General features: G+C 32.8%; 1 protein-coding gene across 2 annotated transcripts in view; it reads right to left on the minus strand.

Annotated features, from left to right (window-relative positions):
* The window catches only part of ATRNL1 (attractin like 1), a 520,320-nt gene that overhangs the window by 423,173 nt on the left and 82,283 nt on the right, over nt 1–14,864 (minus strand). For both annotated transcript variants that reach the window (XM_032225338.1, XM_032225339.1), the window contains exons 9-12: nt 14,289–14,472; nt 12,724–12,878; nt 3,905–3,989; nt 3,255–3,463 (exon numbers count right to left, since the gene is read on the minus strand). In XM_032225338.1, the coding sequence (XP_032081229.1) occupies nt 3,255–3,463; nt 3,905–3,989; nt 12,724–12,878; nt 14,289–14,472 (633 nt within the window). The remainder of the gene's footprint in view (nt 1–3,254; nt 3,464–3,904; nt 3,990–12,723; nt 12,879–14,288; nt 14,473–14,864) is intronic.

The following is a 14,864-nucleotide window of genomic DNA, read 5'->3' on the forward strand; positions in this document are numbered from 1 at the left end:
CGGAAGGATGGAATCTGAGTCAATCTTGAATTGAACTCCTAGTCATGGGCATAGTTAGCTTGTAATATGGCATTCTAGCCACTGTGCCACCACAGAATAAGGCTCACTGAAGAAGCAACACTGAAGAGGGAACTAACAGAAGTTCTGGAAAAAAGAGAGACACTTGTTATTCATCAGAGAAGATATAAACGGAGGAAGTTGTTCTTGTTTTTGTTTCCTGAGCATAGTAAGAATGCTGCATATTGTACAAATATAGTGCCAAAGCTATCTACTCCATAGTTATTGGGGAAATGGGAATTTCTTGAATAAGCACAGAAAACGCTTATGGAGAAATTAGTACCAAGATGCATCTTAGAAAATGGAACAATGTGAAATAGAGGAGATGGAAAGAGAAAAAGTTACACATTTAAGCTCATCAAGAAGATGTTTTCTATCTGGAGCTTCAGAACAGATTCCAAAGTTTCATTGTGGGTAAAGTTTCTGGATTAAAAAGAGCTTTCGCAAGCCTCATTAATGATATAGGGAAGTCTACTGGGATCTGCAAAGGGGTGGAGTTCTGTCTCTATTCTGAAGGGAAAGAAATGACAGGTGGTAGTAATACAAGGCTTCCTACTGAAAGGATCAAAGCAGTAAACTGTTATCCAGACTATCAAGAGACTGCTGCCTTCCTGTGGCAAAAAAATAGGATGTGATGGAAAAAAAGATTCTTTAAATCTACTAATAAATATACTTTCTACTGAGATAGGATGGGGTATAAAGGACCCAGTCAAATAGAACCTTAAAAATGGTAAAAAGTATTGTGAAGAAAAGTTATCTTAATCTGAACTTTCTTTATTATATTTGATAAAAGGAAGCTTGGAAATAGTTCCTTGTGCCACAATTCCACAATTGATAATTCATTCACTGAGCACCTCTTTGAATATCTTTCACTCTATAAGCCTTGGTCAGGAAGGCCAACTCATTACAACTTGAAATCAGAAATAAATTGTATTCAAAGCACTGAGAGAGCTTTTGAGAATTATGACTTTCCCCAGAACCAGAGGAAATCTTTACCTTTGATCTGAGAGCATTCAAGAACATGCTACAAGCAGAGCTGGGATCATGAAATTTTTGCTCCTTATCAAGCTTAACAATATATAGACTAGTAATATCTTTATCTTTTAGAAAAGCTCTCATTTATCTCCTTAATTAGCAGCTACCTGTTTCAGAAGTGTTTCTTTCTACTATGCATGTTTTTATAGTGTTGATAATCAGTTGTACTGGAATATGGAAACGGCTTTGATAAAGGCATGGAGAAGCCATTAATTAAGGAAGGGAAATGACAACAGTTCTAGGAAAGGTGAAAGAAACAAAAAATAACTCTGCCTTTATTCTATTCAAAATGGATATAAGCAAAAGAGTTGACATAAAGAAGGTGGGAAATGTAGTCTTCACAAAGATAGAAAAATGGTGCACTGCTTAGATGATAGTAACAAGATTCAGGAGAACAATAACAAGCTAGTATAAACTGGTAATATGAATTTCAACAGGAACAAATGAAAAGTCCTACATTTGGGCGGGGAAAAAATCTAAGATGGGTACAGAATGGAAGGACCATGCTTTGGGTGGGGCATGGAAAAGAGATCTGGGTGTCTTGGTAGATTTCTAGTTAAAGATGAGGCATGAAATTGCAAAAAGTGTTATCCCAGGCTGCATCAAAAGAATTATAACATAAAGACTAAAAGAAGTCACACTTCTTAATTATGTGTTCATCAGATCATGTACCTTAATATTATATTCTGTTCATGTTCCTGCATTACTGCATTCAGTAAGACACTGAAGCAGAAGGTAATTAAGATGGTACGTAGTCCTGAATTTTTTAAAAAATGGTCGAAGACATTGGATATGTTTAGCTTGATAGAAAATGAGGGACATGATAGATGTCTTCCAAAATCTAAGGGGCTGTTTTGTAGAAAACAGAGCAGAACTGTTCACAGATTCTAGAACCAGGACAAGAAACAATAATTTTCAGTTAAAAGAAAACAGATGCAGATTATTTCATGAAACATTTCCTAAAAATATGAGTTATTCAACAATGGAATAGACTACAAGGAGTTGATGGATTGTTTCATGAGACTTGTTTAAGCAAATACTGGGTAATAGGACATCCTATTAATCCTAATCCTACTACTACTATTTGTTCTAGTCCTGACCAAGCATGAGATTGTAGCAGTTCATCTGTAAATTCCATTCAATTCCTTACATTATAAGATTACTGTATTTAAAATTCATTTAATACATTTTGATTTGTTTCCACATTCTTTTCAACCTCTTATCACAAAAGCTATATTGGCCTTTTAAAGTTTTAAAGTTTTTACATTCTTTCTGCCTACTTGCCTACTTTTCAAAGGTTATTCATATCATTTCCCCTTTTAGCCTAGCATTCAATTCAACTCAGTACTTTTTTCTTTGATTTGTAAATCTTCTAAAACTAAAGAGACTTTTTCTTAAGTCTATATGCTCTACCCTGATAAAGCATTGGCAACATCTCAACATCTTACAGTCTCTCATCTTTTCATCTCTTTATTATCTGTTATTTTCAAAAAAACATCTTAATAATTGGCATGTTTTAATAATTTATATAATTTATATAATAATTTAAAGTTGCACCATTGAATAGCTTTTGAAATAAAAGCAAAATCAATGTGAATTACCACATATATATGTATCAATTGTCAAAAGAGATATACATATATTCTTTATACTTAGATTCTGCAAACAGTTCTAAATAATGGTCATCATTACTTTTTCTTTTAAGGTTCCCAAAACCTATAACATCATACATCATACTTAATAACAAATTTCCTATTTTTCCTTTTTATTGAAGTTACACTAGAAGAGCTACAATAGGGGGTGGGGAAAAGAAGATGCCTAGATTGAAGCTGCTCCATGGAAAGAAGAAGCAAGTCATAATCTTGAAGCCTTTATCTGACTTTTCCCAAGAGAATGCAATTAGACTGGAAAGATTTTTGTAAATATGTGATCAACCATAAAGACACCACATTGGCCTATACATGAAATTGCTCTGGTTCCATACAAACACACACAGACACACACACATGCGTAAATTGTCACCTTGGTTTAGGTAGCTTAAAAAATGTACATTTTTTTAAATCCAAATGCATTTTCACAGCAGAATTGGCCAAGCAATGCACTCATTGCATTCATGCATTTAGTTTAATGTATATTCTCAATATTACGGGAAATTTACCTACCCATTTTTCTGGGACATTTTGGCCTAAGGATGTTAGTATCCTGTCCAAGTTCCCATGACACGCAGTGATTTTTGTTCCATAAGCATCTTAATCCTGGCCCAGCAGTTTTGCAAAGATCTTCATCCCTGAATGCTTCACAATTTGGAGGTTTGTATACAAGGATGTCATTCAACAAAATGCTTGAAAAGCCTCCAAATATATACATGGACCTATCAAATAAAATAAAATAAAAATGTTTTTCTACAAGAATAGATATCAAAGCCATGAATTGGCCTTGTTTTCATTCCCTTTTAAAAGTGTATTTGGATGTACATGTACATTTTTACAATTACTATAGCTTCACTCAATAACTAAGATATTTTAATCTTCAAGTTTAATTTCAGTCTTATTTATACATTTCTTTTTACAAGGTTTTTCAATCATTATACTTTATTTGTAACAAACACTTGGTCAAATGAAGTAGTATTTAAATTTAAATACATAAATTACTAATATTGAAAGTATTCATATTTTACAAGTTTTGATTTAAATGGACACTCAGTATTGGCTTACATGGTAACCAGACAATAATTCATATTATTCATGAATTCGGCACCTTTAAACAATTGATATATGTGTTTTCTTTTAGCCAATGTTGAGAAATACATTACCCGTTGCTGACAATTGCAGAATGACCAAATCTGTTCACATCCCTATGAAGACTTGGTTTCTGAAGAATTTTCCATTCATCACAAGCTAATAAAAGAAGATAATATAATTTGCTGTTACTAGACTTCAGTATTAGCATAAAGTGTAATAATTACAAAACAATCAAAATCTCTCACATCACAATGAAATTAAGTTGAAATAATTTTTGATTATTATAATGTAAATATATAATTATAATTTTCTGTTTATAAGCCTTAAGAAAATATACCTTAATATATAAAAATCGAATATATTTCTATACAACCTTTAATTATTTTAAATATTACATATTCTACCAACTATATTAAACTCATTGTAATCTAGTCTATCCTCTAAGGTAGATCAATATTATCATCTTACAGCAGATATATGATCTGCCATAAAATGTATGAATGAAGTCCTTGGGAGCTCTCCAAGCTTGGTTGTTTGCAAACATTTCATTATCCAACTAGGCAACATCATCAGTGCTAGGATGGGGTTTGCTCCATGTTTATATGCAGTAACCTACCCTGTCAATGTTGCCAAGGTATTGATTAGGCTATTATTTTTTTTATTTGTTTGCCTGATGTTAATTCCTGCTTATCTGGGTTTAGGAGGAGGAATATTGGTTTTTTGTTGGTTTCTGTCTTCTTTAGTTTCATTATGATGTCTTTTGAATAGTTTGTAAATAGGTTTATCTCCATGTGTTTATTGATGGCCGATTAGTCTGAATGCCAAACCTCCAGGAATATGCTAATATTTTTGGATTAGCTTGGTATAGGATGCTCATAAGATTCCAGTTGAAATTATTATTGAGTCTGAACATTTGTTGTGAGATTAAGGAGTTTTCATGGTGTCTTCCAACTGCTAGGTGAACTTCATGGATCTGCTCTGCCAAATCTTCTGCCTATCTGTCCTATAAGAGGGCTGTTACAAACCTTATATTGTATGTTGTAGATGACTTTTGTTTTGTTTTGTTTTGTTTTGTTTTGTTTTGTTTTGTTTAAGAGCCGAGGTGGCACAGTGGTTAGGGTGCAGTACTGCAGGCCACTTCAGCTGACTGTTATCTGCAGTTCAGCGGTTCTAATCTCACCGGCTCAAGGTTGACTCAGCCTTCCATCCTTCTGGTGGGTGAAATGAGGACCCAGACTGTTGGGGGCGATATGCTGACTCTGTAAAGCACTTAGAGAGGGCTGAAAGCCCTATGAAGCGGTATATAAGTCTAACTGCTATTGCTATTGCTATTGCTATTGTTCTAGAGATACTGGATCTTTCAGTTTATTTAGGATGTTTTTCTTGGGGTTCTATTATCATAGTGATTGTAATATTAGGCAGTAGTATCAGTGGCCATTGCAAGTTGCTTGCTATCATGTTGTGCTTAATATGTTTTACAGTTTATGCAATTATACTGCTATCATTTTCTAAGCATATATTTCTTGAATCAATATCAATATATAAATATATATTTCTAAAAAGTATTACCTGATGTTCATGTTTAAATTGACATTCATAAATGTTTCATATTCTACTGAACTCTATAAAACTATATAGTAATCTGATCTGAAACCAATTTCTCATTATGTCATGCCAGTATGGACTGCATGGTTTATCACTACGTTTGTTATACTGCAACTCCTTTCAGAGAACATTAATAATGTAGCATCTACTTTGGATGTGACACAAATTTTATATAAATCCCACTTCTGTACAGACATATGAAAAGCATTGCACTGTTATTTGTCTCTTTAAGTATTCCTATTCAGTTTTAATCTATTTACTTTTTTCATTTGAGGCATGTGAAAATAGAACTGTTTTTTTCTGGAACGTTTTCTATATACAACTTTATGCATGCTGACACAGTACTGATACTCTAGTAGGTTGCTGCAGACATGCTGTTTGCAAGCTGCAATACATTTCTCCTTTGCCCTACAGGATTTGCATTAGAGATTTTGCCATTGCACAAGCAATTATAAACTTTACAATAATCAAAGTCAAATTATCTTTTTGCAATTGTTTCATCACTATATTTTAGAATTCTGCTCTTCATCATTATCATCTACACTACAGAATAAAAAACCTTGTTTCCTGAGATAGCAGCTTATTTATGGATTTCAGCTTGTCATTCCTTCCTTTCAACATTGTTGAAATACAATGTGCTTCAAACTTTGCAAATAATGTTTCATTTGTCTATATGTCATGGACCAGAATATCACTGTGACCAGTTTTCAGTCATATTTCCAGTATCAAAAATCAGTAGTTGAATCTTTTTGGTGTTATTAGTGTTTAGAATCCTTTTGACACCATCCAGTTTAAACTTTCCCAGAACCATTAATATATATTTAACACCTTCTAATGATTCTATTAGCAGTAATTGGAATTCCACTTTCATATCTTCCATCAGTGGTGATACATTCCATATAAAGCTGTGAAAATCACTTGAAAGAATGATTTGTTCTAAGGATTTCCATGAATGAAATATCAGTCCTTATAGCACAACACTCAAAGGATTTAGCATTTCTTTGAGAATATTTGTATATTTGGTCAGGTTACTTTACATTTCAACCTGACATATTCATATTTTCACTTGTAAAGGAACGTAAAACAGAACTTTGGAAAAGAAGAGGAAGAAACAAAAACGGGAGTTGTGAGAAACAAACTCATCAAGAACTTGATTTGACTTTGACTGGTATAAAATGATAAGAGAGAGAAATTCTGACAGGTTTTCAAGATTCCGTCATTGTCTACAACATAAACTAATACAGATAGTACTTGACTTATGACAAGTGAATCCAAAATTTCCAACCCTAAACACAACAGTTAAGTAATTTTTGCTCCATTTTACCTTTCTTGCCACAGCTATTAAGTGAATCACTGCAATTGTTAAGTTACTAATATGGTTAGTTAAATGAATCTGGCTTCCCCATTGGCTTTGCTTGTTAGTGGGTTGCAAAAGTAATCACATGACCCTGGGAAACTGCAATTGTCATAAATAAATGCCATCTCCAACCATCCAAATTTTAATCATGCAACCATGCGGATACTGCAACAGTCATAAGTGTGGAAAAACAATCATTAAGTAACTTGTTCCATTGTCACTATAACTTGGAACAGTCACTAAACAAATTATTGTAAGTCAAGGACTCCCTGTATACCTGGAATCTATGGAGTGTCAGTTTTTTGGTCTAATTCTTTAAAGTAGAGAAGTGTTAGTCTTTCAAGAATTGTTTCATTCTTCCCTATTGCATATTAGACAAAGTCAAGAATATATTGATCAACATTTTCCATTTCTCAGAACCGAGTTGCTGTTTCTTCTCCCTTAACAGTTCATTCATTACTATTCCTTTACATCAGGGGTCCCCAATGCCCAATCCACAGCCAGTTGGAAACTAGGCTGTGCAAGCAGCAGCGTGCGAGCTTGTGAAGCTGCTTTGCCCAAGCAGTGCACGCAAAATCATTCCATCTCCCTCCTGCCACTGACAGTCCGCGAGCCAGAAAGGTTGGGGACCACTGCTTTACATCATTACAGCTGCATCACAGCATGGTTGAAAATGTAGTTCTGTCCCTAATGGTTTTCATAGTTCTAATTTTCAACATGCATAGAAAGCTATTTGTTTTACTTAATGTTTACTTAACATTAGCTTAATTCTTACTAACACTTAAATACTTATCAAAAGAAATAGCTTTAAAACAGAAGCTGTATTATTAACAGCTCTCCTAAATATTAGCTTATTATATATAGAAAGTAAACTTCATCAGAATCATGTATTAATTTTTCAGGTTCAAAAACATAACATAGAATTTTCATATGTGCCATAAACTAGCTATGGCTACTCTGATTCTTGATAATGCATATTTTGCTGCTAGTGCTTAAGCATCAATGAGAAATATCAAAAATGTTTGACAGAAAGGTACTTGAAGGAAAAGCCTTTAAAAATCACATTTTATTATTTACAATAATAAAATAGTGAAAGGATGCCAATCAAAGTGGAACAAGGGAAGAACAATAAATGTGTATTTCTCATATTTGGTTTACAAGAGTCTTGATAAAATGATATTATGGACTGGAAAATAAATAAGACTGAATAATTATGGGTTGATTGTATTTCAGATATATGTTTCTCATGGGAATAATATAAGAAATAAATATCTCAACAGCTTGTCAATTATTTCATAAATTCAGTTCAATTTCTTATAATTCACTTGTATCAGACTGCTTACTATAAGCATTTGAACAACTAAATGTACAAGAAGAGAAGCCTGCAGCTAAAAGACCTGTATGCCATTTATTGTAATTTGGTCAAGGGTAGAGCAAATCAGGGTTTTTGTTCTTTCCCCCCTGGGAAAGTGGGCTTTATTTCTGAAGAAAAATCATTATTAAAAGCTAAGTTTAAGATAAGGAATCCTTGCAGCCTGCAGATATAACTCCTTTTTTGCTCATGTTATTTGTCAAACTGGCAGGTCTTTTCAATATACTATAGAAAGAAAAAGAATCATGTTACAAGCAGGCTTTCTTATCTTCTTTAGTCTTCCCAGTAATGGCTAAACATTGAACAAACTTCTGGGCTAAAAAGTCATTTTGCTTAGTTTTTCAAAACTCTTAAAAATAGATTTTTAAATGAAATCTATATTCATTCATTATCAAGTGTAACTATTTCAAAGGAGAATGTATGCCGTACTTAACAGTTTTAATTTGTCCTTGCTTGGAGTAAACGGTGGAAGCACATAAATTATAGCTAAAAACAGACATTTATAATTAAATATATCATAACAAAAGCATCTGAGATATAAAAGGGTTAGTATGTTTGGCTCTAGCCTCATTGATCAAAGTGACTTCAGGGATACCCAACTGTTCACAAATGCACATAATTCTAAATGCTATTGATACAGAAATTGCATTAGAATGAAACATATGAAGATAGCTGAGTTTCATTGGAAATAATTCAGATAAGCATTTAAGGTTTCAAATTACATGGGGGGGGGAATCAAATAAAATAGCAGTAGCAATAGCAATAGCAGTTAGACTTATATACCGCTTCATAGGGCTTTCAGCCCTCTCTAAGCGGTCTACAGAGTCAGCATATTGCCCCCACAGTCTGGGTCCTCATTTTACCCACCTTGGAAGGATGAAAGGCTGAGTCAACCCTGAGCCGGTGAGATTTGAACCGCCGAACTGCAACTAGCAGTCAGCTGAAGTGGCTGCAGTACTGCACTCTACCCACTGCATCACCTCGGCTCTAAATTCTAAATTCTACTTTAGCTCTATACTAAAATTTGAGATGATATATGGAAACTTTGTCTCTATCCAAATAAATCTGAGAAGAAAAAATATTCTTTTAATTGCCTTTCTCAGTAAAATATGAATTTAGGTCTCTTTGAAATAACTAGCAACATATTTTAATTTCAGGCATAACATTGATATTTAAGAATAGTGTATTAAGTACTCTTAAAAGAAATATTTAGTTTTGCTAACTGAATAAAAGAATTATGATTTTTTGCTATTGGATCTGCTTTCCTAATGACAAAAAATAGCAATTAATGGCCTTTGCAATTGCTACATTACATTTTGGAAAGCATGTCAATATTTTGCTCAAGTGACTGTATTTAATTAATATTCACACACATATATGTATGTGTATACATAAAATGTGTATATATAGTCACTGTCAATATGAAAAAATCAAAAATAGCTATGAAAGTCATTTGGATGACTTTGGGCCTGTCACTCTCTCTCATCGCAAACTACCACATTGGGTTGCTATTATAGGGGAAATAGGAGGAGGAGGTATATTAAATATGTTCCCATCTTGAGTTGTAAAATAATAAAGGCAGGATGCAAATAAATAAATAAAAATGCTACATGATCAATAAAAAAGCTATCTGACATTTTGTTTCTTTTTTAAAATGAATTCTACTTACAAGTAAAAATGACATTACTTACAAAATAGCACTTTTCCCAGAAAGAAAAAACCACTCTACTTTCATTTCAGTTTAATATCGTTAACTTCATTATATTCTACAGCATTCTAACTATTGTTAACACTTACCGTATTTTTCAGAGTATAAGATGCACTTTTCCCCCTAAAAGAAAGTGAAATTTTGGGTGCGTCTTATACACCAAATGTAGCCCTGCCCACCCGCCGGTCATCACCCTTTGGCCTCTGACTCCCAGCAATTTGCCTCCTTGCAGCAAACAGCAAACAGTTTCAGCTTCAGCCCAGCCTGATTAGCACAAGCAGCTGATTGTCAGCCTTTCAACCATCAGCTGTTTCAGGCTGCAAGGATTGCCATTGCCTATTGCCGCCTCCACATGCCCCATTTTCAGCCTCCGCATCCAATTTTTGGCCTCTGCGCATCCCATTTTCGGCCCATTCTGATCCCCACCACCTGGAACTGGTGGGAAATGGGGCTTGCGGAAGCCAAAAACAGAGTTTGTGGAGGCAGCAATAGCAATCCCTGCAGCCTGAAACAGCTGATCATCAGGAGGCTCCTGCTGAAATTGAAACTGAAACCGGCTGTTGGCTGTTTGCTGCAAGGAGGCAAATTGCTGGGAGGCAGAGGCAGATTTTTTTCCCCTTGTTTTCCTTCCCAAAATCTAGGTACATCTTATATTGCAAAGTATCTTATGCTCTGAGAATATGGCATATATACAAGGCGTACTGTTGAAATGAATACAGTATATTAGTTTAGCTACCAGGCTTAGCACTCCATTTTGAATTTGAAAATAACCTCTAAAAATCATTCAGGCCATTCTAGCTATTAATGCTTCTCCTTTTGATTTCATTTTAAGAGCTCAGTTTAAGTCTCAAAAAGCCAAGTATCCTGAAGGAAGAGTCATCACCAAATAGTCCTCATTAGGACCAGTAACTGGGTCTTTAAATGACGTCATCATTATGGAAAATTGTGACTGCGCCTAGTTTTCTTTGCTGTATAACCCTGTGAAAGTCATAAATGCAAGGATTGATCACCAAGTTACTTTTTCATCAACATTGTAACAGCAACAGTCACTGCACAAGTCCATCACTAAATGTGAACTACCTGTAGTGTCAAAGAAAGAGTTTACATTCTAAACTTTCTGGGTTCAAATTCCTGCATTTCTCATTTTCTGGAGAAATATTGGATGTGTGATCTCGGTGAACAATTCCTCCCACTGTAAGGCCAGTGATCAAAGCCTCTATTGGTCATAAAAATATAAAGTATTAATAAAATATGTGTAAGTTCTCTTAATTATTCTAGCTTTTTAATTAAGTAGATATTATAGACTCTGCTCTCTTTTGATATATGCTCATATAGAAACTGAAAATTTCATTTTCTATTATACTTAGGTTCAAGAGATATTCTAAGGAAGTGTTTTTAATTTAGGCTCTAGGAATAGCACAGAAGATTAAACTCACATGTAATTAATCTTCATACAAATATTAAAATTAGACAGAAATTGCATCTGTTTCATTTATATCATATCAGATTAATAATGCATGGGAAATGAGACTGCTAAAATTATAGATAATATGTTAAGTGTTTTAATTATTTAGGAAAAGAAATGATGTAGCATTACAATTTAGAACCAAAGCAGACTGTAATTTTTATATTTAAAAATAACAATCAGTTTCTGCAGTCCTAGGCTTACATTCATAATGCTCTCAGTGAATACACAAAGTTGATTACAATTTCTACATTATATGACAAGAAAATATAACCATTAAAAAAGATCTGTTGAAGGAACTCACGACTCTACATATTTTAATTTAATGCTACAAATAAAAATTACTGCCTTTAAGCTATTGATATATTACTGTATTAAATTATTATAGAACTCTGTAATAAAATTGTAGTCATTGGTATAACTACTAATATAATTTATACCATTAAAAGAAATAAATGTATTAGTTTAATATTGCACATTTTGTGGGGGTTATATATAGGGTGAGAAGCATTGAAGAATATATATCTCCTATTTGTCATAATTTCAGAAAAGTTATTATTTTTATCACATATTGCTATGTCTTCAATCACATGAAATCCTAACTGTCTATTAAACTAGGACATATGAAATATAAAAAGAATTCCCTCTATGAGTATTGGAGATCTAGTAATTTTTTTTTCCTCGAAAACAACTGGAGAATATTTTTAAAAGCTTTTAACATTACTATGTTGGGAAATGTAAAACTAACAAGACAACAGTGTATAGTCCCTTTCTTACCCCATTTTTGTTTGTTGTATAAATGTGTTCAAGTGGTATTACAAAGATAACTTTGTTTAAATATGTAAATTCATTCTGACTTTTTAATGCCTAAATTTAGGAAATTATTATTATATTAAGAATGATATGTTTAAAATGGAGGACCAAAAAGGCTGTTCACTCATCCCTCTGACACAGGGCCTGAAATTGCCTTTTCATTATTGTGGACTTGCTCTGATGCCATCTTTTGTTCTTTGTTCTTAGGATTGTATTATTGTCCTCTGTCTCCTTTTATCTGTGAACTGTACAGGATCTTTGAGAGTTCAGCGATGTAAAATAAATAAATAAATATAAACTAAATCAAGACCCTTGAACTTTGAATATTGTAGAAAGAAATTTGCTGTCAGAGGCATCTCAATTTTCTATCTACTGATCAAACTCGAGAATTGAAATGATAAAAATGTGGCTTGTATTATAATAAAAATATGGTTATAGATATTCATATATATGAAGAACATTTATAGAGCAGGTTATTGTATATGTTTTTATAGTTACATAAATTATATACTATGTAGTATATATTAAATTCGGAGTTCCAAACTTTCAAACATTTACTATTATACCTACCAATGTCATAGGCCAGGAAATCCGCAGAAAAACACTTCGCACCATTACTTAATGAAGTATCATTATGAGTGTTTCCACCAAAAATTAACATTGCTCCATTCATCAAAACAGCCGAGTGGAGATATCTTGCAAAGCCACTTTCTTTTAAAATTGTCCTGTTGAAAAAATGGTGTATGTAAGGTATTAAGGGGAGTCAAGGTAATTTGTGTGGAATAACTATAAAGTAAACAATATTTGTTTAGCCACAGTACTAGCAATCACATCTATTTAAATACACAAAACAAATTTCAAGAATTATATTATGAATAGTATTGAAAGAGGCCAAGAAAGAAACATGAAACTATTCACCCTTTTAAAAAAAAAATCTTATTATCCTGGGGACTTTTAGAGTTAAAATATAACATATAATACATTTATATTAAAATATGAAATAAAATATGAAATTTCATTTATGTGACTTTTTTGCAAATCTAATATTTTCTCTCTAATTTTAAGAACTTTTTACAGGAACATTTACACATCTGAATTCATCACCATCAATTTTGATGGTGATATTTGATAATTTTTCTGATACCACCCCTGAGCGAACATATAGAGGACCTTAAGGCCTTAAAACCACCTGCAGTAGCAATGGATCTTCTCTGCCTATGCTACTTTCAAATAATGACTATTCTAAATTTTCTTAATGAATATTGTTAGTAATCTTCTATCCTCCAGTTATAACAGTGTGAATGAGTCTTTTATAGCTTACTTTTTTATGGTGGTATCATGCTAATCCAGATGAATTACCCCTTTAAAATTATAGTAAATCACAAAGAATCCATGTTTTTAATTTGGTTTATACATTATACATGAAGCCTGATATTTTAGTAAAAACTTCTTGATCAAATTGATCAAAGATGATTCTCTGTTCACTGTTTTCTATACTCCTCAATATATCTACCCTATGTGAACTAATATTTCCCACAGTTCTGTCCAAGAGATCGGGGGATATTAAGTTCTATACTGTAGAATGATTTTGTTTCTATTAATACATATATATGAAATCTCTGATCCTCTGGACAGAGTGATAACATTGAGGATATTAGAGTTGATGTTTAACAATATTCAAAATATTTAGCAATATCAACTATTATCTCAGAAAAGAAAACAGGTTGAATCCTATTGCTAGAATACTATTGTTTTCTTTACTGAGTAAAAACAAAGCAAAAAAAATCATTTCAGTATCAAACTTAAGCATTCACATAATGAATAGCATTCATTTGTTAATCAGTTAATAAAATGTATGAGTATACATATACTACAGGGGTGAGTTCCGGCAGTCCCTACAATAAAAATTGTTCTGTGCATGCACAGAAGCAAAAAACAAGATGGTGGCTCCTATGGCGCCCCCCCAGAGAACCAGTTCGGGGGCATGGCAGGCCTGGGTCATTGCTGGTCCAAGCGACCCAGGCCACTAAACCACTACCGGTTTGGCTGAACCATTCCGAACCAGTAGGAACCCACCAGTGATATACTATAAATATACATACACACATATTCATACATATATTAAAAAGATTTACCATGTTCTAGTATTAACTTCATATTTGTAAAGATCATCAACCAATCCATATTTATTACTGGGCAATGCTTTGTAGCCTCCATGAACATATACAGACTTTGTTGTATCATCATAGACACTGGTATGGCCATATCCACCTTGTACTATTGCTCCTTTTGTTTCTGGTACAAGCCAAGAATTTGATCCTAAAATATAACAGAATAATTATTAATGTAAATGTAATATAAATGCATTCCTAATTTACTAATTCCTATATTATAATCAACATGCTTAGAAAGCAAGAAATACATTTTATGTTATTGTTTATATTTTATTCCCAAAGTTAAATCAAATTTGTTGAATGTTGATGTACAAAAGTATATACAATATCAAAATTATGAACAGAATATGAAGTGTCTTAAAAATGATATCCTTAATATGATCTCCTAATAATTCAATCAATTCAAATTGCATACCCATTTCAAAATTATATCAAATAAATCAATGATATATCATTGATATCCATTATCAAATTAATAATCAATACATGTTCTACTGTTGGAATGTTTCAATAAATCTCATGGAGAAAATCTAATAT

The sequence above is a fragment of the Thamnophis elegans genome, chromosome 10 (genome assembly GCF_009769535.1).
Source record: "Thamnophis elegans isolate rThaEle1 chromosome 10, rThaEle1.pri, whole genome shotgun sequence".
Taxonomy (NCBI): Eukaryota; Metazoa; Chordata; class Lepidosauria; order Squamata; family Colubridae; genus Thamnophis; species Thamnophis elegans.